Genomic DNA, 27,549 nt, shown 5'->3' with positions numbered 1-27,549 from the left:
ACTTCTTAGACGTTTTCATAGAAGAGGATGGCTACACTTCCTCCTTATTGTCAAATAAGAACAAAAAGAAAAGTCACACTGGTACATAAAATCCAGTTATATCAAAAAGGTTTATTTTACAAGGAACACACACACACAATTGTAATTAGTAACATTCGTCTATGATCACTTGAAAACAGATACCCAGTCGAAAGCTTAATAGGAATATGTTACAGGTACAGTACACAGATAGAGAGTGCATAGCAGAAGTGGTGTTTTGCAGTGTTGTTACTTACAGTAGCACTAAAAGTCCCCAACATTCAGGAAGAATGAAGTGACTGTGGACAGAGAGATGAGAAAAATACTCATCACAAAAAAATCCTTTATCTTCTTAGATAATATGGTATCTGTATACTACAAACAAACAAACAACAACAAAAAAAGAAGACAACTTATAAATACTATTCACTTCGACTTGAACAGGAAACAAGTCTACGTCCAGTCTGTGAACAGTAGGCTAAAGCAAGTCACAGTAGTCACATAATCATATCCCACACACCCATCCTAACGCAAACATAGCTGTTCACAGTTCAGTTTAAGGCAGGTTTGAACAAGGTCATTGGAGGCTGAAAAGTACTGCAGTGGTGAAAGTGGTGAAGGCTGCATCTCAGGAGTGGCGTCTTTTGGCTTCGGAAACAAGGTAGAGAGTGTGACTGCCTGGCATACAGTGCTGAGGATATGTACTGTGTGTGTCCCACAGACAGACACGTGTGTATATGCATGTGTGTGTGTGTGTGTGTGTGTGTGTGTGTGTGTGTGTGTGTGTGCGTGTGTGTGTGTGTGTGAGTCTTCACACTCGACGATGGGTCACATGGTGAAATACAGAGTGTAAGCTTTAACAGAAGCAGTCATTTGTTCTAAAACAAAACAAGAAAGGAAAGAAAAAGGAAACGTGACTAAGACATGTTGCTACAGATCTAGACCAGCGGTCAACCCACAGTCCGACGTGGCTGAGGTGAGAGAAGGAAGCATAGGGAAAGTGCAAAAAAATCATATGCTCATTTCAGGCAAGCACCCATCCATTGGCCCAGTCAGTGACACTGAGGAGGAAAATTAGCACATACTCTTTTTTTTTTTGTTTAAAGTGTGTTTTCTAAACCTTCTAAGGTTCCAAGAACAAAAAGATCAACAAACCTGAGGAAGTTCTACAAAAGAGTACAGATCAAGTCCAACCATAAGAATCACTTTCACTGTCAACATCAAAACTGCTATAAACAAGAAGTACAAACCAAGGACATCATTGTGGCAATACTCACAGGGCATCATTCAGTTTGGTCTCTGAGCATTACCACCAAAGACTGTACTGTATACAGTCTATGATTACTATCCATTTGTCATAGCTCAGGAACTTTTCTACTCAAAAAGGAATGAAAGTGAGCACATAATCTTGTACCACTTGTGCACATACAGGCAGACACACACAGACACACACACACATAGATAAACTCACACACACACACACACACACACACACACACACACACACACACAGAGAGAGAGAGGCTTAAGTAACCTGCGGTGTTTATAAAAACCGCGGGGAGGACAGAGTTTTGAGTGTCTTTGAGAAGATATGTTGAATTCATCAAAATATTTTCCCTCGCCACGGGACCAGAGAGGGGATGGCCTTGGCCGTCCAACACGACACAGATCTGATCTCAGATATCACGCTACATAATCTACAGTGTGGTTTAGACCCGAAGCAACATGCAACAAGGAACAACCCCATGCAATACATTCCACTAATGACTCATTTCACAATTCCAGGACACCGTGTAGTCCCTGCAGGAGACCAAGACTGGAGCGCCACATCCACGGCTGACAGGGAGGGAGAGAGAGGATCATTCCGTGAATTCCCGTTCAAATAAAAAAAAAAAACGCTCGCCAGATGTTGGTGAACATCTGACCAGGCCCTCTGACGAGAAACGAAAAAGAAAAAAATATTGTAGAACAGAAAAGCAGTGACTCAATGTGTGGTCCACTGCCTGGCTCCTCGGTAGAGATTTGCATCGTGTGGTCGGATCCGGGGAGGTTGAGGTGAACGGTGAAACTTTAGGAAAGGAAATCTGTTGGCTCTGCTAGGCTGTCATACGGGCCTTTTCCCTTTTGGTCTCTTGCCTCTTGTGTAGTGGCTCCAGGTACTAAGGCAGCGCTGTGTGGCCCCTCCTCCTGGTCACGGTGGTGGTGATGGTTGGGGTGTTAGCTAGAGGGCCTCATGTTGGAGGTCTCTCCGCTTCATCTGAAAGTTTTAAGTTTCAGATTAGAATATCTTAGGCACTTAGGCAGAGATCACATTACTGTAGCTAGCAGCAAGCGGCAGGTTTCCTGTCGTTCTCTATGGTTTTGCAGCGGACCAGTGATAACGCTGGCATAACGCTAGCGTTGAACAAGCTGGGCGTTGAACTTGGTTCAACTGCCAAGCGCAACACTCAGCTCATTGCGTCATTATTGTGGTTCCGGGATGTTCTCACTGATATTGGGCAACAATGGACTTTCTGGAGAACTTTATTCATCAGTAGCAAAGTCATCATGATCATAAAATCAGCATAAATGGAAGTGATTATGCGGTTACCCAGCAACATTGTGATTTCCCAGTAACTCTGTTCATGGATTAGTTCAGAACTACCACAACACTTATCCAATCAGTATAAATGGAACTGGTCATGTGATTTCCAAGGAACTCTGCTCATTTATTAGTTCAGAACTAGCGCAGACTGACAGACAGAGCACAAACCTGAGGGGGAGAGTGAGTCATCGTCCCCTGTGGAGGGGAATGACATCTCTGTTCCCAGAGCAGCGATGGAGCTCCTGGGTCGGATGCAGCGGTCGCCAGAGAAACTCCTCCGCAGCAGAGTCTGCAAGACACACCAGCAGGCAAATAATGTACAGTGTGCTACGACTGCGGCTGTCACACCACACACACAATGGGAGCTCCAGAAAGTCATAGGGCAGAATAATGGGAAACAAAGATGCATAAGTCTTGATGCGCGAGACAGGAGGCGGAAAAAGCTGACAGTTAGAGACACCTTTACAGGTTCCCTCGGCGAGCAAGTGACAGCGTAAAACGCAACGAGTGGAAAACGGTCTTTCCTGCCCAAAACTCTGGCGGATTCATGACTGAGCATCAACAAGGCAAAAGTCAAGTCAATAAAACAGTGTTTTCTCTGAACTGAAGCATGGAGGAGTTTGGCCAGATTAGCGTCTTGGAGGAAGGAGTAGCCAAGCCAGATCCCAAAGCAGCTACCGATCTTGGTATGGCATTCATTAAAGCTCTAGGACTAGGTAGATACAAACCATTGTACAAATAATGACTGAGGCACACGTGTGTGCTCCTGTTCATATATCATCCTGAAAATTCACAATTAAACAGGTTGTAAAACATGATTATACATCGTTTCTTGGTGTTTTGAGCCCCCAACGTTGTCTTCAAGGCAGCGCTGCCTGGAAGGCACTAGGGTTAGGCATGGGTTTTGTTAGGGTTAGGGTTAGGGGTAGGATTTAAGTGCCTTTAAGTCAACAGTGGCAGGACTGCCTGGAAGACGACGTTGGGGGCTCAAAACACCAGAACACTGTAAATCAACAACAATTGATGATAATATGGTATGATAATAGGCTAGCGTGCAGTAGCATGGAAAGTTGTGGAATCAATAACCGGCTTCTACTCTCCTTCTGATGACAGTGGCTCTTGTGATATAACTGACATATGTAAGTCGCTCTGGACATAAAATGTGTCTGAAATGTGTTGTGATGTGTTGTGCTGCGCTGCGCTGTGCTGTGCTGTGCTGCGCTGCGCTGTGCTGTGCTGTGCTGTGCTGTGCTTTGTTGTGTTGTGTTGTGTTGTGCTGTGCTGTGCTGTGCTGTGCTGTGCTGTGCTGTGCTGTGCTGTGCTGTGCTGTGCTGTGCTGTGCTCACCTTGCGTGTGAGGGGGCTGGTGGGGGCTGAGGCACTGCTGTAGAGGCTGAGGCTGGAGTTGGAGCGGCTCACCGTTAGCCCTTTGGAGCCCGACCTGCGGCCCGACGTGTCGAACGAGTCCGGGGACAGATACTTCTCCTTGATCTTCAGGTTGGTCCGCCCTTTCACTGTGGAGTCCAGAGTAGGATACGTAAATGACTTGCCATTACACACACACACACACACACACACACACACACACACACACACACATATATATATTTCTATATAAAGTATAAATGTATAAATAAATAATGTACTATTATAAAGATTATCTACAATGTAAATGACTTGCCATTACACACACACACACACACACACACACACATATATATATATATACATTTCTATATAAAGTATAAATGTATAAATAAATAATGTACTATTATAAAGATTATCTACAATGAAAGCACTCTTCATTCGTGATTCAGCACTCACATGAGAAATGACAGTCATCAGGATTAATAAAATATGTATGATACACTTACCTAGATTACATAGTTATATATACGTACTATAAACGTACCAATACAATACAAAGAGATAGTGGGGAACATCACCAGATCTGGTTGTACGTACCTCTGCATGGGTCATTCTTTACGAGGAATTCATCCAGAGCTGTCCAGCCTCCACCGACCCGAACCATGAGCGTGCTGCGTAGAATACGCACCATACGCAGCTGCTGAGAGTCTCCAAACTACACACAGCAACGAGGAGAGGGGTCAGCAAGAGAAAAAGATCTGAGACTTCATTACATCTAACTTTCTCATACAGCTGGAACACATTACAGATCTCAAACGATTTAAAAACAAAAAAACAACACACTGATTTTAATTCACCTACCCTGTAACGATTGGCACTTATTTGCTCCACTTGGAACCTCTTGGGGCAGTTGCACTGAGACACCTGTCTGCTCACCTGTAAGACACACACACACAGTAACGCGTCAGTGGGCATCTGATGTACTACACTGCAGTAATGGCTGCACATTTTCAGGTAAATTGTGGCGTGCTCTATCAGATACCTCTTCGTTTATCTGGTCTACGTCGAACGGCCGCCTGTATGGATCTCTGCTTGGGTGAAGAGCGCTCACAAACTCATAGTAGTCGATGTACCCATCGTTGTTGAGATCAAAGATGTTGGCCACGGCATTCATTTCCAGTACATTGGTGGGGAATTCTGAAGAAACAAAAAAATGGAAAATAAACAGTTGACTCTACAGCTGTGTTGAGATAACAGATAACGAAACAGAAACTCCCTAACCACCATCACCATGCACTACATTAACAGATATTTTATTGACACCAATAAATCAGTTTGGCCTGTATCTTCTTCAGAGTACATAATACAGTAGTAGACCCTGAGGCAGCATACAGACGTAACACCCAGTTCACTTTAGAAAAGTCAGTTATTGCAACACACACACACACACACACACACACACACACACACACTTTGAAATAAGAGAATGCTCACTGGAGGCGAGAACGCTATCGATGAACTCCTTCTGGCTGATTCTACCATCCTGATCCCTGTCAATGCCACGGAAGATGTCCAGGATGCGTGACTTCATGTGGCTGATCCACTGAATGTACCGCTTGCGCCACATCTGGAAGTCAAAGTTGGCAAACTCCTCCAGCTGCCCCAAAGACACAATGCAATACATAAGAAATACATACAACATGTCAAACAAACAGACAAAACAAAAATGTTAAAGCCCTTAATAAAATCCTCCACTAAGCGGATGGAGTATCTCTGAGCAGTCCTTTCACTATGGATTGAAGAGGATAATATAAGGCCTTAACTCACACTAACAGTTTTATCCATAAAGGAGTGAATGCCTGTGCAAATCCATATAGTGTGTTTAATGTGCGGATGTGTAGGCACCTCTCTGAGTCTCTGCTGGTGTTCGTCCAGCTTGTGTTGTCTGGTGTGGGCGAGCAGCCAGAGCTGTCTCCAGCAGCTGACCAGCTGACACAGATGAGGCGTCTGGGGCTCCAGGTTCTCCAATGGCAGTGTGATGGAGGGCTGCGGTTTCAGGGAGCCTCTCTTCCCTGCACACCGCACAAGTCAAAACACACACATACACACACACGCACACACACACACAGACACACACACACACACACACACACGCACACACGCACACACACGCACACACACACACACGCACTCACGCACACACACACGTACACACACGCACACACACACACACACAGACACACGCAGACACACGCAGACACACGCACACACACACACACACAGAAAGAGAAAGAGCGCGAGAGAGAGAGATTAACTGTGGTCTTTGGAAATGAAGCGATTATCTTGGCTTTACTAGAAACAGTTTCTGTCCAAAGGTTACTTGCATCTTGCATGTGACTACGTACAATACAATGAAACACAAACAACATCTATGAGCTGACATGATGCGACGTTATGAATACTAATGGCTACAACTGAAAGCTGGTTGAACTTTCACTCACTGGTTGGCGTCCTGCGACTGGGGGAGGCCTGCTGTTTCGGAATGTGCTTCTGTTTGCAGGACCGTGTGGCGTTCTCAACCTCGGGAGCCTTACGATTCAGCTCCTCCATGAACACCTACAGGAAGGGGTGAAAGAGCCCTCAGATCAACCGTGTGCCGTCTAAACTGGGGCACTTGCAAATGTGTGCTGTATTGCTATAATGAGCTAGGCTACTCAGCAAAGACTATCAAATTCAGAAGTGTGTTTTTGTCTTTAACAAATGCTTTATCTTAGCTTTACCGAAGCCAATCCCCTTTTTTAAATGATTGATAACAGTGTCCACAGATAGTTTGCTCATAATCTCTGATCTTCAGTGTGCAGGATAAGTAGAAATAAAAACCTCTGAATATATACTTTCAACAGAAGAGAGAAGCGATTATTTAGGGGTGTAATCAATCTTTATTGTTTGTCAGTTGAACTACTATAACACAATGTTTTTGTGTGCGATTAGTAATGTCTGTCAGTACCGCGTGTTGAGTGATGAGCTCCTCCATCTGCTCCATGTCCTCAGGCAGAGGCTCTCGGTTCTGCAGGTGGAGAGACTCCTCAGCGGAGTTGATCCAGTCCAGCAGCCTCTGCACCTCCTCCCGCTCGGCCTCCACGCTGGACAGGGCTCCCTGGATCCTCTCCCCCTGCTGCTGGGCCCACGACTGGACCTGAGAGACCGACAGGGTACAATAAAGATGAAGAATGTAATGTCCGCAACACTGCTTTTAGCCCCTATTTAATGTTTTTTAAAGCAACGTTTCGACCCTACTGGGCATTTAGCTAAAAGCAGTGCTGCGGACGTTACATTCTTTTTATTGAAGCTAGTTCAATTTGTCCTGCACCTGCCAAGAGGTGAGATGTGCACACTCTTTTTGAACGTCGAGACCGACAGGATACTTCCCAGATTCATACAGGAACATGCAGTATGGTATTTCTTGCTCATGGTCTTTCATGTGAAATAATAACAATTTAATGTCTTAAAGCACACCGTTTCATTGTTTTGGTGGATACAACTTTGACACAGTTGGATCTATAATAAAATCCTAATGTGTGTGCTCACCTCCTCAAAGCGTGTCTTGGTGACGCTGATCCAGGACTTGATGGTGATGACAGAGTCAGCGTGACAGGAGGATAGAATATCTTCTCCCAGTGTACGGATGCACTCTAGCTCCATCTCCTGGCAGCTCAGAGAACTCATGGACTCCTACGGGATAAGGGGCAAAGGGAATGGTAGAGTAACATTTCAACCCACTGAAAAAAAAACTGCTATTTTTCTTTTCCAAATCTTTATGCATTAAAACAAATCTGAATAGTTCTGCAACAATTCATACCAACACATTGCATGCCATTATCCTGACGTAACTCTACTAGATTCTATTCAGAATGTGAGTCTGCAATCGGAGCATTGGGCTGTGATTATGGGAATGATACAGGGGAAAAATAGCCTCTTTATGTAAAGAGGCTATTTTTCCCCTGTATCAGACTCGCATTCTGAATGTACAACAGCCATGATAACGATACACTGATTTGATTGGTTACCCCAGATGGTTGGGGTAAACGTAATGTACATCATTGCTCATTGCCAGAGTATCTTGCAGACACAATTCAAATTGTGCTCTCGCGAGAACTCTGGATTTCCAGGGTAATCACTAAGTACCATTCTGCCTGATTACTATGATGATGGTGCAATCCTTCCTCACCCTGTGTTGTTTACAGAACTCCAGGAGAGCATCCTCTTCCTCCGGGATCACTCCGTATTTGAGGGCCCTCTCCACATCCGCTAGCCGGTCCAGGAAAGAGTGGACTTTGGTATCAAACTCTTCTGCCTGTGAGACACAAGAACAGGAGAAAAGTGAATCACTCTAAACACAGACGACAACTCATAGTAGGAGTTGGGAGGGGGGTGCTTATATCCTACTGTGCAGTGTTTAGCACTACTGTATGACTTAGAGTGTGTTGTGTTGTGTTGTGTTGTGTTGTGTTGTGCTGTGCTGTGCTGTGCTGTGCTGTGCTGTGCTGTGCTGTGCTGTGCTGTGCTATGTTGTGCCGTGCCGTGCCGTGCAGTGTTGTGTTGTGTTGTGCTGTGCTGTGTTGTGTTGTGCTGTGCTGTGTTGTGTTGTGCTGTGCTGTGTTGTGTTGTGCTGTGCTGCATTGTGCTGCGCTGTGTTGTGTTGTGTTGTGTTGTGCTGTGCTGTGCTGTGTTGTGTTGTGTTGTGTTGTGCTGTGCTGTGCTGTGTTGCGTTGTGTTGTGTTGTGTTGTGTTGTGCTGTGCTGTGCTGTGCTGTGTTGTGTTGTGTTGTGTTGTGTTGTGCTGTGCTGTGCTGTGTTGTGCTGTGCTGCATTGTGCTGCGCTGTGTTGTGTTGTGTTGTGTTGTGCTGTGCTGTGCTGTGTTGTGTTGTGTTGTGTTGTGTTGTGTTGTGCTGTGCTGTGTTGCGTTGCGCTGCGCTGTGCTGTGTTGTTGTTGTTGTTTTGTGTACCTGTCTGAGAGCCTCCTCCAGCCGACCCTGTTTGGAGACGGAGAGTTTGCACACGGCCTCCCAGCGGCACTCCAGCTCCTCCATCTGCTCCTGCAGCCAATGGGAGTCGGCCGTGCTGCCCCGCGTCAGGTCCCGCACCGAGCGCTTCAGGGTCCTGATGCACCCCGCGCGCTTGCCCAGCTCCTTCTGGAACACCTGCAGAGAGGAGGAGAAGGGAGGAGAAGAGAGGAGAAGGGAGGAGAGGAGAGGTTAGACATGTTCACTGGACACTTAATGGAGCAGTTAAAGCTGCAGTTGATAAGTCTGGTAGGTTGAGGGGACATGCCCCTATCACTGAGCACCCTCCCATTGAGTTTGTGCTTGCTAGTGACTGAAGGTCTCCCAATGATCATACAGCCCTGCCCTTATTGGACCAGAAGAACCAGGAGCGGATGATTTTTGCAAAACAAATAACAGGCTCTAGGTGGAGGTAGAAGCGCAGGTTTTTTTTTTCTCTGAAACCAGCTGATTTACAGTATGTTGTTCTGTCGGAGCATACTATCGGTTTCAGAGAATATGATCAAAAACATCTCGCCTATGGCACCTTTAAGATGACATGCAATGAGAATGACTAAATTAAGAAATTATGAAATACTAAAATTTCATACGTTTTTTTATTGACACTTATGGGCAGTCGGCAAACTATAATTAAACTGATCTTGACTCATTACACATTACCTTATAATAGACAGCCAATTAACCATAAAGACCAAAAATGTCATTAACGTGATTGACTGAGACCCACCTTGTGCTTGTCGATTAAATTATTGACCATGTCTTTCTCTCCCCTGACTGGCATGTCTTCCGCCAGCTGTGGCTCTGCCCGGTACAGCCAGTCATTCAGAGCCTGCAGGGCATCACTGAACCGCCCGGAAAACAGCAGCGCCTCCTCCAACTTGTGCTGTCTGCAGATGGATTACGTTCAAGTTTATCTCATGTCACGCTTAATTTAGCTTTATTCCCACCATAATTGAATGTATTGAATGAAAAATAAAATAAATAAAAACGTCTAAATTGATATGAATGACCGAATACATCAATGAATGACCTATGAAAACAAAATGAGCCATGAATTTCCTGACCTCTCCATGGACTTCCCAGTGATGGTATCCCAGGAGTCTCGGAGCTCAGACACCATGTTCTCCAGCTGCTGCCTGTCTTTTACAGTTACAGATTTCTCCAGAAGGGCCCGTCCATTCTTCAGAGTGGCCTCATACATAGGCCGTTTAGATCTCAGCAGCTTCTGGAATTCCTACAAGCAAAACAGTAAGAATAGTAATATTTTAGTACTTAGTTGATATATCCAAGAAGGTGTAGAGGCCATGGACCTAAAGCATCTCACTTTGGATGAAATACATCATAATACTCTAAAATCCATATTGAGCTTTCATACTTGTAAAAGTACTTCACTTTGGATTAAATAGCATTTCTGTTAAGCTTTGTGAAATCACAGGTACAGATGCCTCTACAGTATATATCCATAGTATGTGTGAACTGTAGATGGATCAGGCTGTACCTTTTGCTGAGTGAGCTGTTCCTTGATCTCCTCATGGGACACGGCGATCTCCTTATGGGTGTCCAGCGTCTGCTCCACCTCCGTCATCCAGTCCAGCAGGAGGTGCCATGACTCATTAAACTGCAGAGCCAAACAGGAAGTGAAGTTATGACTCATTAAACTGCAGAGCCAAACAGGAAGTGAAGTTACCAAACAATACATTACCCCATTGCTTGTCAAACAGAAACCCTTTGGTCATTATCCATTGGCAAAATTGACACAGAACATTGGGCACCAAATCGTAGTGCTGAAGCGGTCCACACCATTACAATGTGATTAATGACAGGCAGTATATGTGATACAGCCTGTGTAAGGCAACAATCAGACAGGACGCAGTTTATGCGAGATGTGAGATGTGCCTTTTGTTATGTTGCTTGCCATAGGCAGAAAGAATGTTGCATGCTTATACGGCCAGAACGCATTGTGTTTTCAAGCCTGCTGCGCCATTTTTTTTTTGCGCCTGTTTGCAGAGTCACCCTAAGTGGCTCATATAAAAAAAAGTTCAACTCCAAGCGGAAAAAGCGCCATGTTCCTATGAAAACATAGCGCCTCTCGCGTTTCATAAGCGGAAAAGCGTCCACGTTTTTTATGAAAACATAGCGTCCCTCGCGTTTCATAAGCAAGGCAAAAAGCGCGTCCCGCCTGATTGGTTCCCTAAAGCCGGTCTGGCGCCGCACCTGTTTGGCCTGCTTCTTGACCTCCTCCAGGGCCTTGCCCCGCTCCAGCGTGCGCTGGTGGAGCTTCCTGTAGCGGTCCTGCACCGTCATGATGAGGTTCTGCACCACGTCACAGTCCTCCTTCCTGCAGAGCTCCGTCAGCTTGGACGCCGCGTTCTCCATGGCCGTCTTCCTCTCCCCGTACGTGTGCACCTCACTCACCAGCACCTGGGTTATGGGGCGCAGAGAACAGTGGGGCGAGGGTTAGGTTATAGTCTCACTGTGCAACAGGCACACACACATACACACACACACACACACACACACACACACACTCTCTCTTTCTCTCTCTCTCTCTTTGTCACACACACACACACACACACACACACACATACATACAAGCACACACACACACACACACACACACACACAGACACACACGCACACACAGATTTCTCCCTCTCTCACTCTCTCTCTGCATCAACACTGTATCACTTACCCATTAGCTTAATCATTTACATATCAAGTCACTGTCCTCCCTTCTCCCTCACTTTCTTACACACTAACTCTATCACTCTTACAATTATTCACTCACTCACTCACTCACTCACTCACTCACTCACTCATTCACCTTATGGTCCAGAAGCTGGCCACAGATGGTGTCCAGGACGAAGCTCGGAGATGGTAAATATCCGATAGAGTCCTCGCACTTGGCCATTTTGGTCAGCAGGTTTTGCACATTACTGTTGAACTCCTTGGCCAAACTCAGTCCCTCTGTTAACTTAGCCTGGTAGACAAGAACCAGCAAAAGCCAGAGTTCAGTTAACTATGCAATGCACCGCAAATATTCAGGTAGAAGAGTTCTTATCTTACAATAGCATAGGCTTAAATAAATACTGTAGGCTACTCGCAGGTTGTTCACTTAAGATATATCATACACCAGCATGTGTATCATGCGTTTTAGAGTACCAACAGCAAATAGGAACATCTTTAAAAAATCCTTTGTCCCTAATGCTGTGAAGGTGCTAAGTAGCAATAAAGGCACATATAAGGATAGAATTGGCAAAACGTTTTAATTAGGCTACTATTTTTACCTATTTATTTATTTAATACTTTTGTAAAGCCAATTCAGTGAAATGCTTTTTTCATGGAATGTATTGACTGTGTTTGTCTGTCTTGCTGTCTTGGCTATGCACTGTTTGTAATGTCCTGTCTTTCATGTATCCTTATATTGGTGAAACCGAAGGCAAATTTTCACAATCTGTGGACAATAAAGTTTTCGTATTCGTATTCGTATTCGTATTCGTATTCGTAAACTGTGTAAATGTAAATAAAACAGAATGCAATGACTTCCAAATCATGCACACCTATATCATTTGAGAATAGTGCAAGGACAACAAATACATTGTTGGAACCACAGAGGTGCATCGTATATCTCTTAACAGGACATCTTGACCCACATGCTCTTGAATATTCTAGTGTTATTTTGGCTGAGAAGCACCAGCCTTTGGTGCAGTCACACTGACCTTGCGTTCTTGCATTTTTGCATACACTGTGTTCCATTTCTGCTCAAGGATGCACACACTGTGCTCTGTGCTTGAACCACGGGCTACATCGCTTGCTTCCAACATCCTGTGGATAGCATTCCTCACGTTTGTGTAGGCATGCATCTTAGACTCCATCTCAGTACACAGCTCCTAAAAGGGTAGAGATAGAGACAGATAAAAGATAGAGACAATCAAACTTTAGCAGGACTAGACCATGGTGGATTTTTGGTCTAATAGGCAAAGGGCATAGCATGTAAAATGTTTACAGCATTACAGAAGTCCTCCACAGTATTAATAATCAACCATTTGTCCATTCATTTTGAACCAAGCAGTAGATTCAGTGAGTGTCAAGCCAATGCTTAGCTGCTACATGAATTCATGGAATGAACAAACATCATATTCAAGAGTTTTCTAAAAAACCCAGCCTTTCACATCAATGAAAAAAAAAAATACAATCAGTGGAACTGGAATTACCATATGTGCATTGAGCCTCTCATTGGCTGAGTCTGGCATTCCCCACACCATCTTACTGGAGGATAACCTCAGATCTGTATTCTCCAGCCACTGCAGCAGGTCCTGGATCTCCATGGTAACATCTTGGACCTGTGGATGATCAACAGATTAACACAAGAGTATCACCATGGGTGCCTCTTAACATCCCTCCTCGATCCTCGATGCTCGGTCCTCCAGACTCGTTCCCACTGATTTATAATTAACACTGGATAGACTATCTCATTGTTGCCGCCCCATCACGAGGATGAGGATCGAGGAAGGAAGGGAGGATCTATAAAAGGCAAATGAGAGGCACCCCATGTCTCCAAGCATCAGTTTCTGCATGTGATTATCTGTATGTGTCTCTACTGTGTCTGTAGTTATTTCTGTGTATTATAACACATGTGCATGAGGCCCCACCTGGCTGAGGTTGTTCTCCAGCTCCAGCTGCCGGCGCTCGGTCTCGCAGCGCACAAACTCCCAGCGCTCGTTCAGGCCCTCCAGGCGCGGCTGCAGGCCGTGGGGGCTGTCCCCTGAGCCGGCCTCCAGCAGGCCGCGGCCAGCCCGGTTCAGCTGCTCCACCGTGTGCACGTGGGACATCACGTCGTTCCGCAGCACCTGGGAGGGACACAGAGACAGCGTCGTCGTCACGGGAGGATGTTCTCTTTGAATTTTCCCTCGGGGATCAATAAAGTATATCTATCTATCTAGCTAGCTAGCTGATGACAGACTGCAGACTGTCTGTCTGTCGGTCTGTCTGTCTATCTATCTATCTATCTATCTATCTACTGTATCTACAGTATCTATCTATCTATCTATCTATCTATCTATCTATCTACCTATCTATCTCTTAAACACAGACTGGAAATGTCTGTAAGGCATATTATATTCATACAGCCCTATTCTGATTATCATTTTGATACATTATTTTATGTGTAGCCTGCATCTGAAGCTCATACCAATGTGTTTTTGGGTGTGAGTAACTCTAAACCTAATATGTCAGCCTGGGTCCCATCAGCAAACCCGCCACTGCCAATGGTGCTTTAGATAACTGTGCCTACTAAATACAAGTGAAGTTTAACTTAAACATACTAATTGTGATAAATTGCCCCAAATGAGTTGGAGAACTGCAGAAGTGACCTGTGTGGTCAGATGCCCTTTGTGTTTGATAGCATTAAGTAGTAAGGGCATGAAATTGATCAAAGAAGCTTATCAGAGGAGAAGATTTAATTCTACCAAAACATGGCTGGAAGGTTGAAAGACTCTAAAGCTCAAAACCCAGCCTGTGTTGACACACTCCAGCATTCATGCTTCTCTCCGTGCAGGTAGGAAGCTACAATAAGACTGCCCGGAGAGAGCACCACCGATGCTCCGTACCTTGTGCTTGGCCAGCTCGATCTCACAGGTCTGCAGGTCTATACTGAAGGGCCGGGGGCCTTTCAGCTGCTCAGCGGTGCGGGACAGCCACGAGTGGAGCTCGTCCAGAGTGTTCTGGAACTGACCCAGACCCAGCAGGGCACACTCCAGCTGGTGCTGTAAGCACAAACAACCACAACACAATTACAACACATCCACAGCACAACCACAACACATTCACAACACTACTATAATACATCCACATCCAAGACACAACCACAATACATTCACAACACATCCACAACACAACCCTAACACATTCATAACCCACTCACAACACATCCACAACACAATCACAACAATCCACAACACATTCACAACACAACTGCAACATATCCACAACACATTCCTAACACATTCACAACACAACCTCAACACATCAACAACACTATTACAACACAACCAAAACACATCCAAAACACGTCAGACTTCTGTAGCTACAAAGAGGAAAGGGGATATTTCCCCTTTAGAGAAATAACTACAACAATGAGACACTTTAATTACACTTTTACAAGGTTTTTCTTCCAATCAATACAATGACGTCACAGATAATGTGATTGGAGAGATGTGATTTCATGAATACCTTCTACTAAATACTTAAAAAAATGTCATATAATTTTTACGCTGAATACTGTCAAGGACTGAGTACGGGACAACTGTATGTCATCAGGGACATTCCGTGAGATGTGACCTCACCTGTCGGCTCACGGTCTCGGACTCCAGGCTGTCCCAGCGCTGGCGGAAGTCACAGAGTGGTGAGACCGAGCCTGGGCGCTCAGAGCCTGGAGACAGGCGGCACACGAAGCGATGGTTCAGACTCTCGATCTCAATCTTCTTCTGGTACAGCTCCCGCTTGAACTCCTGTGGACGGGTGCACTGGGTGAGACAAGACAAGCACCATCTCTGTGCTTTCATGGTTTGTGTACTTCTGAATTCTGAAGTCAACCTACCTTCAAATCACAAAGCTGGTCTTTCACTGATCCCAGGTCAGATCCCACCAGGAACTCCTCTGTAGATCTCAGCTCTGCAGACTTAAGCCACTCAAACAGCCCCTAAAAAGGCACAAAAATTTAAATATTTTTATATTTACTGATTTACTATATTATTGTAATCTAGGGCACTAAATGTAATTCAAACGATTACACACCGCAACACTCATGCATCATACCACATATTATGTGGCCCTACATGCAGATGACACAGATAATGCCCTCTTGGTATTACACACTGGTACAATGCATTTGCAGTTTTTGCCAAAGGAAAATGCAAACATAATGGTTTCTGAATATATTGCCTACAGTATATCTATATTCGGAGCACGAAGGCAATGTTTTGCTTTGGGACAAAAGAGCGAAGCTGACTCCAGTCCACAAGCATGGTCTGCAGTGCATGGCTCACAGACTAGATCACTCACAGGCCGGTTGCCCACTGGCACAACATTGCATTCTGTCAGATACACATCACATTAACCACAGGGTGCCTAGGCCTTTATTGTGCCAAACACATTGAAATTAAAAGCGACTTCTATTTGGCAAGGACAGAAAGCACTGAAGGGAAAATATGACAACATATACGGTTGACTAATAGTAGCTTCAAAGCGTCCTGTTGCACGGTCTGTCAAGCTTTTCAAATCTTTCAACCACATTATCAGCAACATTTTAACTGTGTCTGATGCGTAACAGAGACTTGAGGTTTAGATCAACACAAGGAATTGAACGATGACAGAAAATGATCATGGATTCAAAGTCGATCACTATTGATTATATGAATTGGTCAAGAAAACCGTACATTTCATGGCTGTTATTTCAGGATTATACACAGTAACGCACCGTATAATATCATTTCCAGACATCACATACCTGCATGGTGTCCTGGTAATGCAGAGCCATCTGCAGTGACTCCTCCAGCTTGCTGTGGCACTCCGTCCAGATCTTACTCAGGTTGTTCCATGTGCTGTACAGCTGAGACATCAGGTAGAACGTTCACACTCACACTCATCACTAGATCTCATTTGCAACTCTAAGCCTTTTTTTCATCGGCATTTCAGGGGGAACACATACCTCATCCAAGCTCTTTGTAACGTCAGGCTTATCAGTGTCCCCACAAGCGGACATCAGCTCCATTCCAAGTATGCCAAGGGTGTCGAGATCTCCCTGCAGGCCGTCAATGTCCTCTCGGAGTGTCTGATGATGGAGAAGAGAAGAGAAGAGAAAAGAGGAGAGGACAAGAGAAGAGAAGAGAAAAGATATGCAGAGAAGAGAAGAGATGAGAAGAGAAGAGAAGAGAAGAGAAGAGAAGAGAAGAGAAGAGAAGAGAAGAGAAGAGAAGAGAAGAGATGAGAAGAGAAGTGAAGTGGGGTGAAGTGAAGTGAAGAGAAGAGAGGAGAGGAGAGGAGAAGAGAGAAGAGAAAAGAGGAGAGAAGAGAAGAGAAGAGAAGAGAAGAGGAGAGACAGATTAAGATCTAATCATGTCCACTATGGTCATGTCCATATGACCATCTTTCAGACAGAATAAGCAAAACGTAAGCGCGGTTCTTGAGATGGGTGAGCCTAAGGTCCACTGTACCTGCATGGTCTCCAGGCTCTGCCGTATGGTCTCTGAATCTGACCGGCTGGCGTTCAGGTCCAGCACCGCCTGCTGGGCGTCGTTCAGGCCGACCGTGACGTCGCTCACGTCGTTCCAGAACTTGACGGCGAGGTCCAGGAGTTTGAGGAGCCAGCGCTCCCTCTCCTGAGCCTGGCTCTGGGCCTCCTGCCACAGCTGCAGCAGACCGGACACTCGCTCCTGGATCGCTGGTGGTCAGACAGTCATATGTGGTTGAGATGAGATTTTATATTGATACAAATCTAAGATATTATATACTGTACCATCACAAGGCAACTGAGCATGTGTCTTCACTCCTGTGCATTACACCAAATCAAATTCCAAGCCATGTTTCATCGTATTGGTAATACAGCACTCAATTGGCATGACTTGGATTATTGCATTATAGTCAAAATGTATGATAGACTCATGGTGTAAACCAGATATATGATGTGAGCGCAACACTTTGATAAAAACAACAAGTGTGTGTCTTGCATTGTCTTTGAAGCGTCGTTACGTAAACAACATAACGGCCGTCTCATCTCTGAGCTCCGTACCTGTGCCGATGGAGGCGTGTCCTGCCGCCTGCGTGTTGGCCAGCAGCTCGTCGGCCTGAGCCCTCGTGCTGGCCAGGCCCAGCTCCAGCTTGCACAGCTCCGCCAGCGTCTGCTTGTTGTCCTGCAGCTGCTCGCGGATGCGCGGCGTCAGGCCCTGCAGGGCGGCGCCAGACTGCATGTGGCTGCGCAGGCGCTCCAGGCTCTCCCCGATCACCGTCATCCGCTCATTCAGCTGCGGGGGGCAACGACAGAAACAGAGAAGAAAGAGTCTCAGCAATAAAAAATTAGTTTTTTTTTTTGTAATTATCATTACAGTAATTTCCCACATTTCCCGCATTGTGTATAAGCCGCAGGAGAGTGTTTTATGCAAGTTACTGTAAAAGAAACAAGACCATATTAACTCCATATTAAAGGTAGGGTATGGAATTAGCTTTTTTGGTCATTTTTGCAAAATCACTTGAAATCCTATTTCTAACCCACTTACAGCCACTGAGTTGAAAGTACTGAAATGGAAATTAAACATGTCAATCATCTGCGGAACGGGCAGGGCTCGAAAAACTCCAGCCAATAGAATTCTAAACCCCATACCATCATTTCACAGCTCATTTGTCAATAACGGTCTTCCTCTTCCTCCTCCCCCTCCCCCCCGCACACGCGACCCGTTCGTGCACATAGCACGAAAGCTGTTGACCGCGAGTCAGTGCTGAAACGAAAGTAACTAGGCCTGCTACACGTCCCATAATGTTCCCCTCAAATTGTATGTGTCACTTCATTTCTATACATACTAAGGCAGCGGATACCTACGGAAACTAAATCACCCACGCAATAAATAAGCTATGTAGCAAAAATTTCATTTTACCGTGACTCGAAGAGTGTTGTAAACATGAAATCGAAACTTAACCGCTTGGAGCTACAGTGGAATAGGCGAACCAGCGGGCCAGCACTAAACTCGGATATTTCAGAAGATAAACGCCCTGGTAAGAACCAAACCAGATTCTGTTCAAATATACACACCTATGGCTACTGAAAGATGTAAGGTAGCCTATATCAAATGTTATTTTGGTGTATTAAATGCATCGTTTTAGAATTTCCGAACGAAAGGGCTGGTAGACTATGCTTTTACCATAATGTAGGCTATAAAATCATCTACCTTGTCTGATTTGTGGAACTATTACCTACAACCCTTTGGAGGTGAATAAAGAATGTAATTGGGGAAGTTGATGTGGGCGATTGTATGGAGACTAGAGCTCATAGTGCTGTAGACGCCAGGCTGGCATTTCATTTAGCCTGGCTCGCTCTCGCGCATAATTTTCGTTGGTGCATGGAGGGCGGGACTTGAGGTTGTATGTATTCAAAATCTGCCGGCCGTTTTGCGAATTCCGTACCCAACCTTTAACTGCCCCCTTGTATTAACCTCTTAGCTGAAGAAATTTTGCAAAATCAATGTATAAGCCTCGGCTAATAGTCGGGAGATTACGGTATTATTATTTTTATAACACAAACTCACAAAGCATATGGGCATATCATTGCTTTACATAGCTTTACATCAAATGATTTGCACATTTAGATGCTCATTGCAACATACAGTACAATGCTCATGATCCTTGAGAGGCTGTGTTTTTATACGTGTTTTTTAATGTATCCATTAAATTTTGTTTTCCCAACAGGATGACAGCTTTACTGGAAATACCCTGCAGATTTATACCATTTCATTGTTTAATCCTCTTATATTCTAAATCATTTAAAATACTATTTTAATGTTATAATGTTAGATTTTGATGATTTATGTCTGGATGTGGTGCATAAGAATAATTCTTACTACTGTATTACAGTATAAGCATGTGTGTGTTATAGTGTCTATTGGTTGGTGTGGTGTGTGTGTGTGTGTGTGTGTGTGTGTGTGTGTGTGTGTGTGTGTGTGTGTTTGCATTTGTGTGTGTGTGTGTGTTTGTGTGTTTGCATTTGTGTGTGTGTGTGTGTGTGTGTGTGTGTGTGTGTGTGTATGTGTGTGTATGTGTGTGTGCGCACACGTGCGTTCTCCACCTGTGTGAAGCGAGGCAGCGACTCCTCCAGCAGACTGGCCGCCTCTCTGACCCGATCCCTGATGGCCTGGTGCTGCTCCTCGGCCTCTTTGGCGCGCCGGCAGTGGTCCTCGCCCTGGACGGGGTTCAGGTCCGACAGACGCTTGGCCAGCATCCCCAGCCGTGCTATCAAAGGCTTATGCTCCGCAATGGACTCCCTCAGACCCTACAGGGGGCATGATTAAAACATTAATGACACTAAATCTGAGATTAAATCACTTGATTTTTTTATAGTGCAGCAGAGACCAGTGACTATTTTATACAGAGAAAAAGTGACTAACATTAAATATTTAGGATATGCTGTGTTAAATTTGGTCGAAAGGGGGCACGGACACGGTTTTAAACTGGAGTTGGAGCTGGGAGTTGGAGTTTAAAACCGTGTTAAACTCCAAACTAGCGACTAGGAGCAATTGCCCCAAGGTGTTTTGATGGGCCATAATGAATAGACATGGTAGACATTGACAATGAGATCATTAAAAGCTCTCTCAATCTACTCGCTAACACAAGGGCAAAATCCTCCGTATTCTCAAGTGCAATGAGAACAAAGCCATGGCTATTATCCTGTGGCCCTGTGATCTTGTGCATGTAATACATCGGTGAGATGAATAAAGATTTGTGTCTTTTTGTTGAATCTCGGTACAATCACAGTGTGTTTTCAAAGTGAATGGAGAGGTAGAGTGGACTTGGGCAACATGAAAGGACACCATTGTGGAGAGCAAAAGAGGTAGAAAGGGAGATCTAAAAAAGAAGAGAAAAAACACTGGTCCTTGAAGTGAAGCAGGCCAGAACCCCCCCCCCTCTCTCTCTCCCTCTCTCTCCCTCTCCCTTTCTCTCTCACTCTCTCTCTCTCTTTCTCCCTCTCTCTCTCTCTCTCTCTCTCTCCCTCTCTCAATCAAATTCAAATTCAAATTCAAAGGGTGCTTTATTAGCATGACTGTTTGTTACAGCGTTGCGCTCTCTCTCTCTCTCTCTCTCTCTCTCTCTCACACACACACACACACACACACACACACCTGCAAGAGGTCCTGTTGTTCCCTGAAAGCCTCGTAGCTGATGGTGCTCAGCGAGAGCTGCTCGGCCAGGGCTTTGGTTTCCCGTAGCCATGGCGACACCTCGGCGTGGCCCTCGGCGACCTGGGCGAGGAGCGACTGAGCGTGCTCCAGCTGCAGCACCACGTGGGAGCTGGTGGCCGAGGTGACGTGGCACTGCTCCTGCAGGACGTCCAGCTGCACCTGGCACAGAGAGAGAGGGAGAGAGAGAGAGAGAGGGAGGGAGGGAGAGAGAGAGAGAGGGAGGGAGAGAGAGAGAGAGAGAGAGAGAGGGAGAGGGAGAGGGAGGGAGAGAGAGAGAGAGAGAGAGAGAGAGAGAGAGAGAGAGAGAGAGAGAGAGAGAGAGAGAGAGAGAAGGAGAGAGAAGCAAAGGTCAAGCCAGCCGTTAAACCAACACGGCCTTTCCCACGGCCACTTCAGTCAGGGGCTCTGCAGTGCGTCATCACACACTTGGCCCCGGTGTAAGGGCCTGTGTTCTTTTGTGACAGGTAAGACATGAGGAGAGCTACGTCATACACTTGACCCCAGTGTAAGGGCCTGTGTTCTTTTGTGACAGGTAAGACATGAGGAGAGCTACGTCATACACTTCACCCTGGAGTACGGTTTTGTGTTCTTTTGTGACAGGTAAGACATGAGGAGAGCTACGTCATACACTTGACCCCAGTGTAAGGGTCTGTGTTTGTTTTGTGACAGGAGATCAGTACCTGAAGGCCCTCTGTCTCTCCTTCTTCACCGTAGGTTCGTAGGATTTCAGAGATCTTCATCATCTTTTCGATGTTGAACCTATGCTGCAGGATTTCTACTGAGAGGATCTGTGAAGAGATTCAAGTAATACAATTTAAAACCTCATGTTGTATTCCAGAGAATTTTCATCTTGAGGAAAACAACTACGCTACCCAGCAAAATGCTGAATTGTATTATCCAAACATTGTGTGTGACCTTTCTTTTCAACTAACTTTGGATAATGGCATCTACAGAAACTCCAACTCTAACAAGGAGAGCATGTGGTGTGTCAGGACTATGCAAATGGTGAACATACCTTATTTTTTATAACATAATGGCCGAAAATAAAAAATAAATGAATTGAGCAAAGGACTTAATGCATTGTATTCACCTTTTGCTCGTAGAGCTGAGAGGAGATGAGGTCTGAGTCCAAGGTAATGGCCTTTAGATCCTCCAAGGCCCGGGCAGTGTCCCTAAACCAGGCCATCTCCTTCTCTACAGCCTGCTCCAACTAGCACAGAGAAAACACACCAGTCAAGACCACAGCAGATACCATACAAACAAACAGAACACAGACACAGACTTCTAAGATAACTAAAATAACTTATGATGTAGTAACTTTGCTACTGCACAGTAATAGCAGTCTCATTCTACGATGAGTAAATATTGCCCAGTATATTGTATTTATAGTACACTAAACTAGCATACTAAAGCGCTGCAAGAGTAGTCTCTCATTCTGAGCAACTATATATAGTACAGAACATTATAAGCATACTATTTTAGTGTTGGAGTACGCTAAACTGGTATACTATAGTGCTGTAAGAGTAGTCTCATTCTGAGCAACTACAGTATATAGTACAGTATACAGTATATAGAACATTATAAGAATACTATTGTAGTGTGATACTATAGTGCTGTAAGAGTAGTCTCATTCTGAGCAAGTATATAGTACAGAACATTATAAGAATACTATACTATACTATACTATACTGTTGGAGTACACTAAACTGGTATTATGTAGTGCTATAAGAGTAGTGTACAGTATACAGTATATACAGTACATTATAAGAATACTATTTTAGTGTGAACTAAACTGGTATACTACAGAGTAGTAGTAGTCTCATTCTAGTCGCCTCAGTTCCTCACCCTCTGCCTCTCGGCGGCACACAGCGCTGCGTCCCCGGCCCCCAGGGCAGCCTGGCTTCCGGCCCCCAGCAGCTCCCTCTCGATGCGGCCCAGCCACAGGTGCAGGTCCTCCTGGCTGGAGGTGCAGCGGCTGGTGGCCTCCAGGGCCTGCTCCAGCCTCGCCAGCACGTCCACGCTGCTCAGACTCAGCACCGAGTAGCGGATCCTCAGGCCGTCCACGCGCTCCTGCACCAGCTGGGACTCCTCGTCTGAGCCGGCGGAGGCAGAGGGCAGTGGACATGAGGAGAATAGCACATACAGTACATTACATACAGTGATTTCCTGTGTATTAGACACATTGTGTTTAAGCCGCAGGACAGTGTTTTATGTAAGTTAAAGGAAACAGACCATATTACTGTAATACCACATTTTTAGTGTGAAGACATTTGGCAAAATCGATGTACTTCATGAGTCATGGAATAGTTGGGAAATTATGGTAGATAATATTAATTACAAAAATACATTTTGTGTGTTGGTCAATCTATTCATCTGTTTGTGCATTCTCACACATACAGGATATGGTAGTGTCAGTAGGTACATTTGAATAACACAAGGGGCAAACAAATGATACGCAGGCCTACCTGAAACCCTCTCCATGAGATCATGACTGTTCTGCTGCAGATTCAACAAATCAGCATTTTTGGACTTGATTTGATCCTGTACAGCCTGTAAAATGAACCAACAGATATCAGAGATGGATATATGAAATAAATAAACAAATAACAGAATAGAAACATAGTTTTACTTTTCTTATTATTGATCTTAAATTTTTTTTTTTTTTTTACTTTATTAATTTAAATACCAATCTATTACAACACATACAGTACAAACACCCCATGTATTCAGTTCAGTGCCTCCACTAGGCTATATTACACTGTATGGCAGATACATGCTTTCTCCTCCTCCACCTTTACCTTGGCCTGCTCTGTGGCCTCCTGCAGATGGAGCATCCCTCTCTCAGCGGTGCGCAGCTCGGCCAGATCCTGCTCCACCGATATCAACCACACCTGCAGCTGGTCACTGCTCTCCTGAAACAGCTGGGCTTTGGGCAGGATGAGCTCCAGACTCGTCCGCCTACGAATACAATCAATCGTTCCGCAAAGCACCATAATCGCTAATTAGCCCCCACCTCACACCAGCTGCAGTAGCTACAGACTGAAATTGAATTGGACAATGCGAGATGTCGAGATAATGAGCCCAGACCTGTTCTTGGCACCCAGACGCAAGGCATCCCATTTGAGCTGCAGGTTGGAGAGTTTCTGTCTGGTTTTCTCCCCGTCTTCTCCCTCGAGGCCCTCGGCCAGCAGCGGGCCTTCCGACATCATCGTATCCATGCTGGGCTTCCTGTCCTCTAGGAGGCGCTGCAGGAGCTATTAAAAGAAGTCCATTCATTACATCTGTTGATTTGAGCAATTAGATTCCTCCATCATGTCTTGCAGATTGAACTGGGTGTCATTTAGCACTTTTTCACATTGGTTAATGAATAACAAATCTAGTCCCTGTTTTAAGTAATGCATTCAAACAATTGACTTGACAAAGCAGGGGGAAAAACAGTCTATTTCTTAAGGGGAAAAACAGTCCCCTAGGCCCCTAGGATCCTTGCCAGGAGCACAGTCACTGCTAGGCCTAAGAACAAGCATGCAGTGAAACGTGCCTCGTCAATGGAGCTACACCCTTTGTGGCCCCGGAGTCAAAGCCTTGTCTCATGTGTCAAGTCAGCATTGTGTGCATCCAGGCATGTTTCACCTCACCCGCACCGAACTCACAAAAGCAGCCGGCTCGAGCTGAAAGGTGAGCGACTTTCTTTTCTTTCCACGAGGAACTGTACACAAAAGCCTTCACGAGCACTTAGTGACCGTGAACATTCTCAATTCTACATTGAATGGAGGTAAACGCTGAATAAAGAGGATCTGGAAATAACTTCATGGCTGCTCCGGATTTTATGCACATACATTATCTGGTGAATACATTCAGTTCATACAACAGCTGAGATTCATTTCAAAATCTGGACTGGTCTTAATGAAATAATTATATTTGATTCAAGTTAATTGTATTAAACCTGGGCTGGCTGTAGGATGGCTTAAGAAAGCATGCACCAGAGATGGGCCTTCTTACCTTCTGTTCTTGGAGCTGTGCTTTCACCACCTTGAACTCAGAGGATGGAGGTTTCTGATTGGCTGTGAGGTCTTCGATCTCAGACACCCATGTAAGAAGGGCATCCAGGTTCTGCTGAAAGGTCTCCGGATCCCCGAACTCATCTCTCAGAGTCAAGGCGGATCTGGCACCCTACACGGACGATGAAAATGCACAAAATGATCAATTGGATTAGATCTGGTCAAATTAGATTACACTAATGTAATAACATGCTACAATGGTGCATTGAGATATGGCACATTGAGGCTTCATGAGCAGAAATGTATGTCAACAGCACCTTCCATCTGTCCAGACTGGAGTCTTGGTCTGAGCTTGACTGGCCATCACTTTGAAGCTGCAAGTTAGATATAGCAGAGATATGCCAGTTACATTCCTGAACATGGAGGCTATGGGATTCTGCAGGTGGTCTGATATAACATTAGAAACAATCAACATCTGAGCAAGCAGCTTTTAATGAATAACTTATCCTACTTTTTGAACAAGACGAAATAATACTTGTTAGTAGTATTTGATCCCTTCTTTGCTAAATCAAAACACCTGCTGAAAACACGCATTCGTATATGTGCTTTATCATACCAGTTACTCTATGGTAGGAATAAATCAAATAAATCCTGTAGACATACAGTAACTATAGACTGTTGGTCACAAAATCTCAAAGCATGATGTAAACAATGTGCTTAAAGCTCACAGAAGGCACACTAGAAAAAGATGTGATGGATTGTTTTGAGGATGGCGAATGAATGGTAATGGAAGAAGCCTAAACCCTGGGTCAAGTCCAGGGAGGAGAGTGCTCTGGTCGCTGCTGTTGTATTGACCTCTGCTAGTTCCTCGGCCGCTCCCGTGAGGACCCTCACTGTCCTGGTGACCACGGGGTCACCGCCCTTCCCTGCCGCCGGGTACTCCGTCACCTCCACAATCTCCGTCACAATGGTCTCTGTCACCTCCGTCACCTCGGTGACCTCCGGTCTGTTCGGTGGCGTTCTCCACGACCAGGGGCTCCCGGAGTCCCGCCTCTGGAGGCTGGTGCGCCTCTCCAGAGTCGTCGCGGTGGTCCCCTTGTCGTAGTGCCCCAGCGGGGAGTGCCTGTCCAGCGTGACGCGGTCGTAGTGGCCCAACGACGAGTGCCTGAACTCCGGGGGGTTAGTCCTGCGGGCCAGGGACCCGTTGCGGGGGGTTTTGACCGGCGAGGGCGTGCTGCGCCAGGCGTTGTCCAGCGTGCTGGTGGTGGTGACCGTGGGCGCCGGGGAGCTCCGCGGCTTCTCCAGGGTCGGACTGGGCGCCGCGTCCTCCCTCTTCTTCCCCTCATCCTCCTCTTCCTCATGGCGCGGAGGCTCGGGGAGAGGCCACTCGCGCCGTCTCTGGTAGCACTCCTTCAGGAAGTCCTCGTCCGTGCGCACGTGCTTGGATTTGTTGCCCAGGCAACTGGGCCTGCTGATGAGGTTACCCATGATCCTTTAGCCCACTGGCTAGTAAGGTGAGAGGCTAGGGAAGGCCCCTGGGCCATGCATGCACACAATGCATCTGCTGCCTATAAACACAAGATGGAGGGGGTTTGTTGAGTGAATAGGCCAAGTCTCACAACAAAGGTTCAGTCACAGATAAAGAAGATGTGTTCGATCTAGCCCTGCTGCTAGCTCTGCTCAGACACAGGGTTCAGCTGGCTCTGCCACAGAGGACCACACACACCACAATTTTCAGTTTATTTGCAGCTCACTTTCACACAAAGAGATGCCTGTCTGTCTGTCTCTTTCTCTCTCTCTCTCTCTCTCTCTCTCTCTCTCTTTCTCTCTCTCTCTCTGGCTAAACCAATGCCACAGTCTCAGCCCTCACCCTGAGCAGGTACAGTAACTCTGACTGAAAACCAGCGTTCTGCTCCAATGCGTGTCATGGGTGAGGGGGGTTGAATCCCTGCATCTCATTCTTGGCCCGCGCGCCCGAGACACTTACACCGCGCTACAATTTTCTGGGGCATAGAAATCCAACTGACAGGGGCCGTCCACAGAGGCTGAGTCCTCCAGGATACCCACTGTTTCGCCTGGCAGGCTGGGCCACGCTCCCCTGCCAGCCTGTCCTCGGCCTGGCCCTGGGAATCCATTTAGCCCTTGATCAAATATGACAGGCATAAAAATGCTGCTTCATCTCCTTGTTCCGAATTGTGGAGGATGGCACTGAGGAGGAGGGATAGAGGGGAGGAGGCTTTTTAGGGAGGGGGGAGGGGGTTGGGGGGTTTGGGGCGGGGGGGTCAGCCAGACATAAAAGGGTCTCAGCCAAAAGCACAAGAATGTCTCCCACTCGGCTCTCCTCAGCCTGTCCTCAGGGTCAACACTGTCTCTGGGACCAAGACCGAAGTGTGTGTGTGCTTATTTCTGCGAACTGGCATCGCATATCACATAACACCTCACATTATTAACGTATATCAAAATTAACTCATAACTACCAACGAGACGTTCACTGTAATGTTATACAAGTCCAAACCAAGTGTCTGCAAGTACACCGTAAGTATAAAGTATCTCAAATATCTTTCTGATTTTGACTTT

General features: G+C 45.7%; 1 protein-coding gene across 1 annotated transcript; it reads right to left on the bottom strand.

Moving 5' to 3' along the window:
• Positions 1-140: 140 nt before the first annotated feature.
• On the bottom strand, positions 141-26,460 carry macf1b (microtubule actin crosslinking factor 1b). The gene is made up of 38 exons (XM_062537952.1): positions 25,828-26,460; positions 24,974-25,144; positions 24,062-24,228; positions 23,773-23,932; positions 23,440-23,524; positions 22,820-23,067; positions 22,065-22,184; positions 21,655-21,762; positions 20,915-21,133; positions 19,849-20,067; positions 17,821-18,052; positions 17,246-17,472; positions 16,741-16,863; positions 16,540-16,641; positions 15,631-15,732; positions 15,377-15,541; positions 14,642-14,797; positions 13,685-13,882; positions 13,247-13,375; positions 12,752-12,922; positions 11,857-12,012; positions 11,247-11,453; positions 10,531-10,650; positions 10,097-10,266; positions 9,760-9,919; positions 8,976-9,170; positions 8,198-8,323; positions 7,558-7,701; positions 6,977-7,165; positions 6,471-6,585; positions 5,875-6,041; positions 5,464-5,626; positions 5,012-5,166; positions 4,831-4,905; positions 4,567-4,684; positions 3,949-4,115; positions 2,771-2,891; positions 141-2,275 (listed from the first exon to the last, which is right to left on the bottom strand). Exons 1-38 carry the CDS (start codon positions 26,458-26,460, stop codon positions 2,250-2,252), a joined length of 6,309 nt encoding a protein of 2,102 aa, XP_062393936.1. The 3' UTR covers positions 141-2,249.
• Positions 26,461-27,549: the final 1,089 nt, after the last annotated feature.

This window comes from Sardina pilchardus, chromosome 6 (assembly GCF_963854185.1).
Source record: "Sardina pilchardus chromosome 6, fSarPil1.1, whole genome shotgun sequence".
NCBI lineage: Eukaryota > Metazoa > Chordata > Actinopteri > Clupeiformes > Clupeidae > Sardina > Sardina pilchardus.
This window is presented reverse-complemented; position numbering and strand designations above follow the sequence as displayed.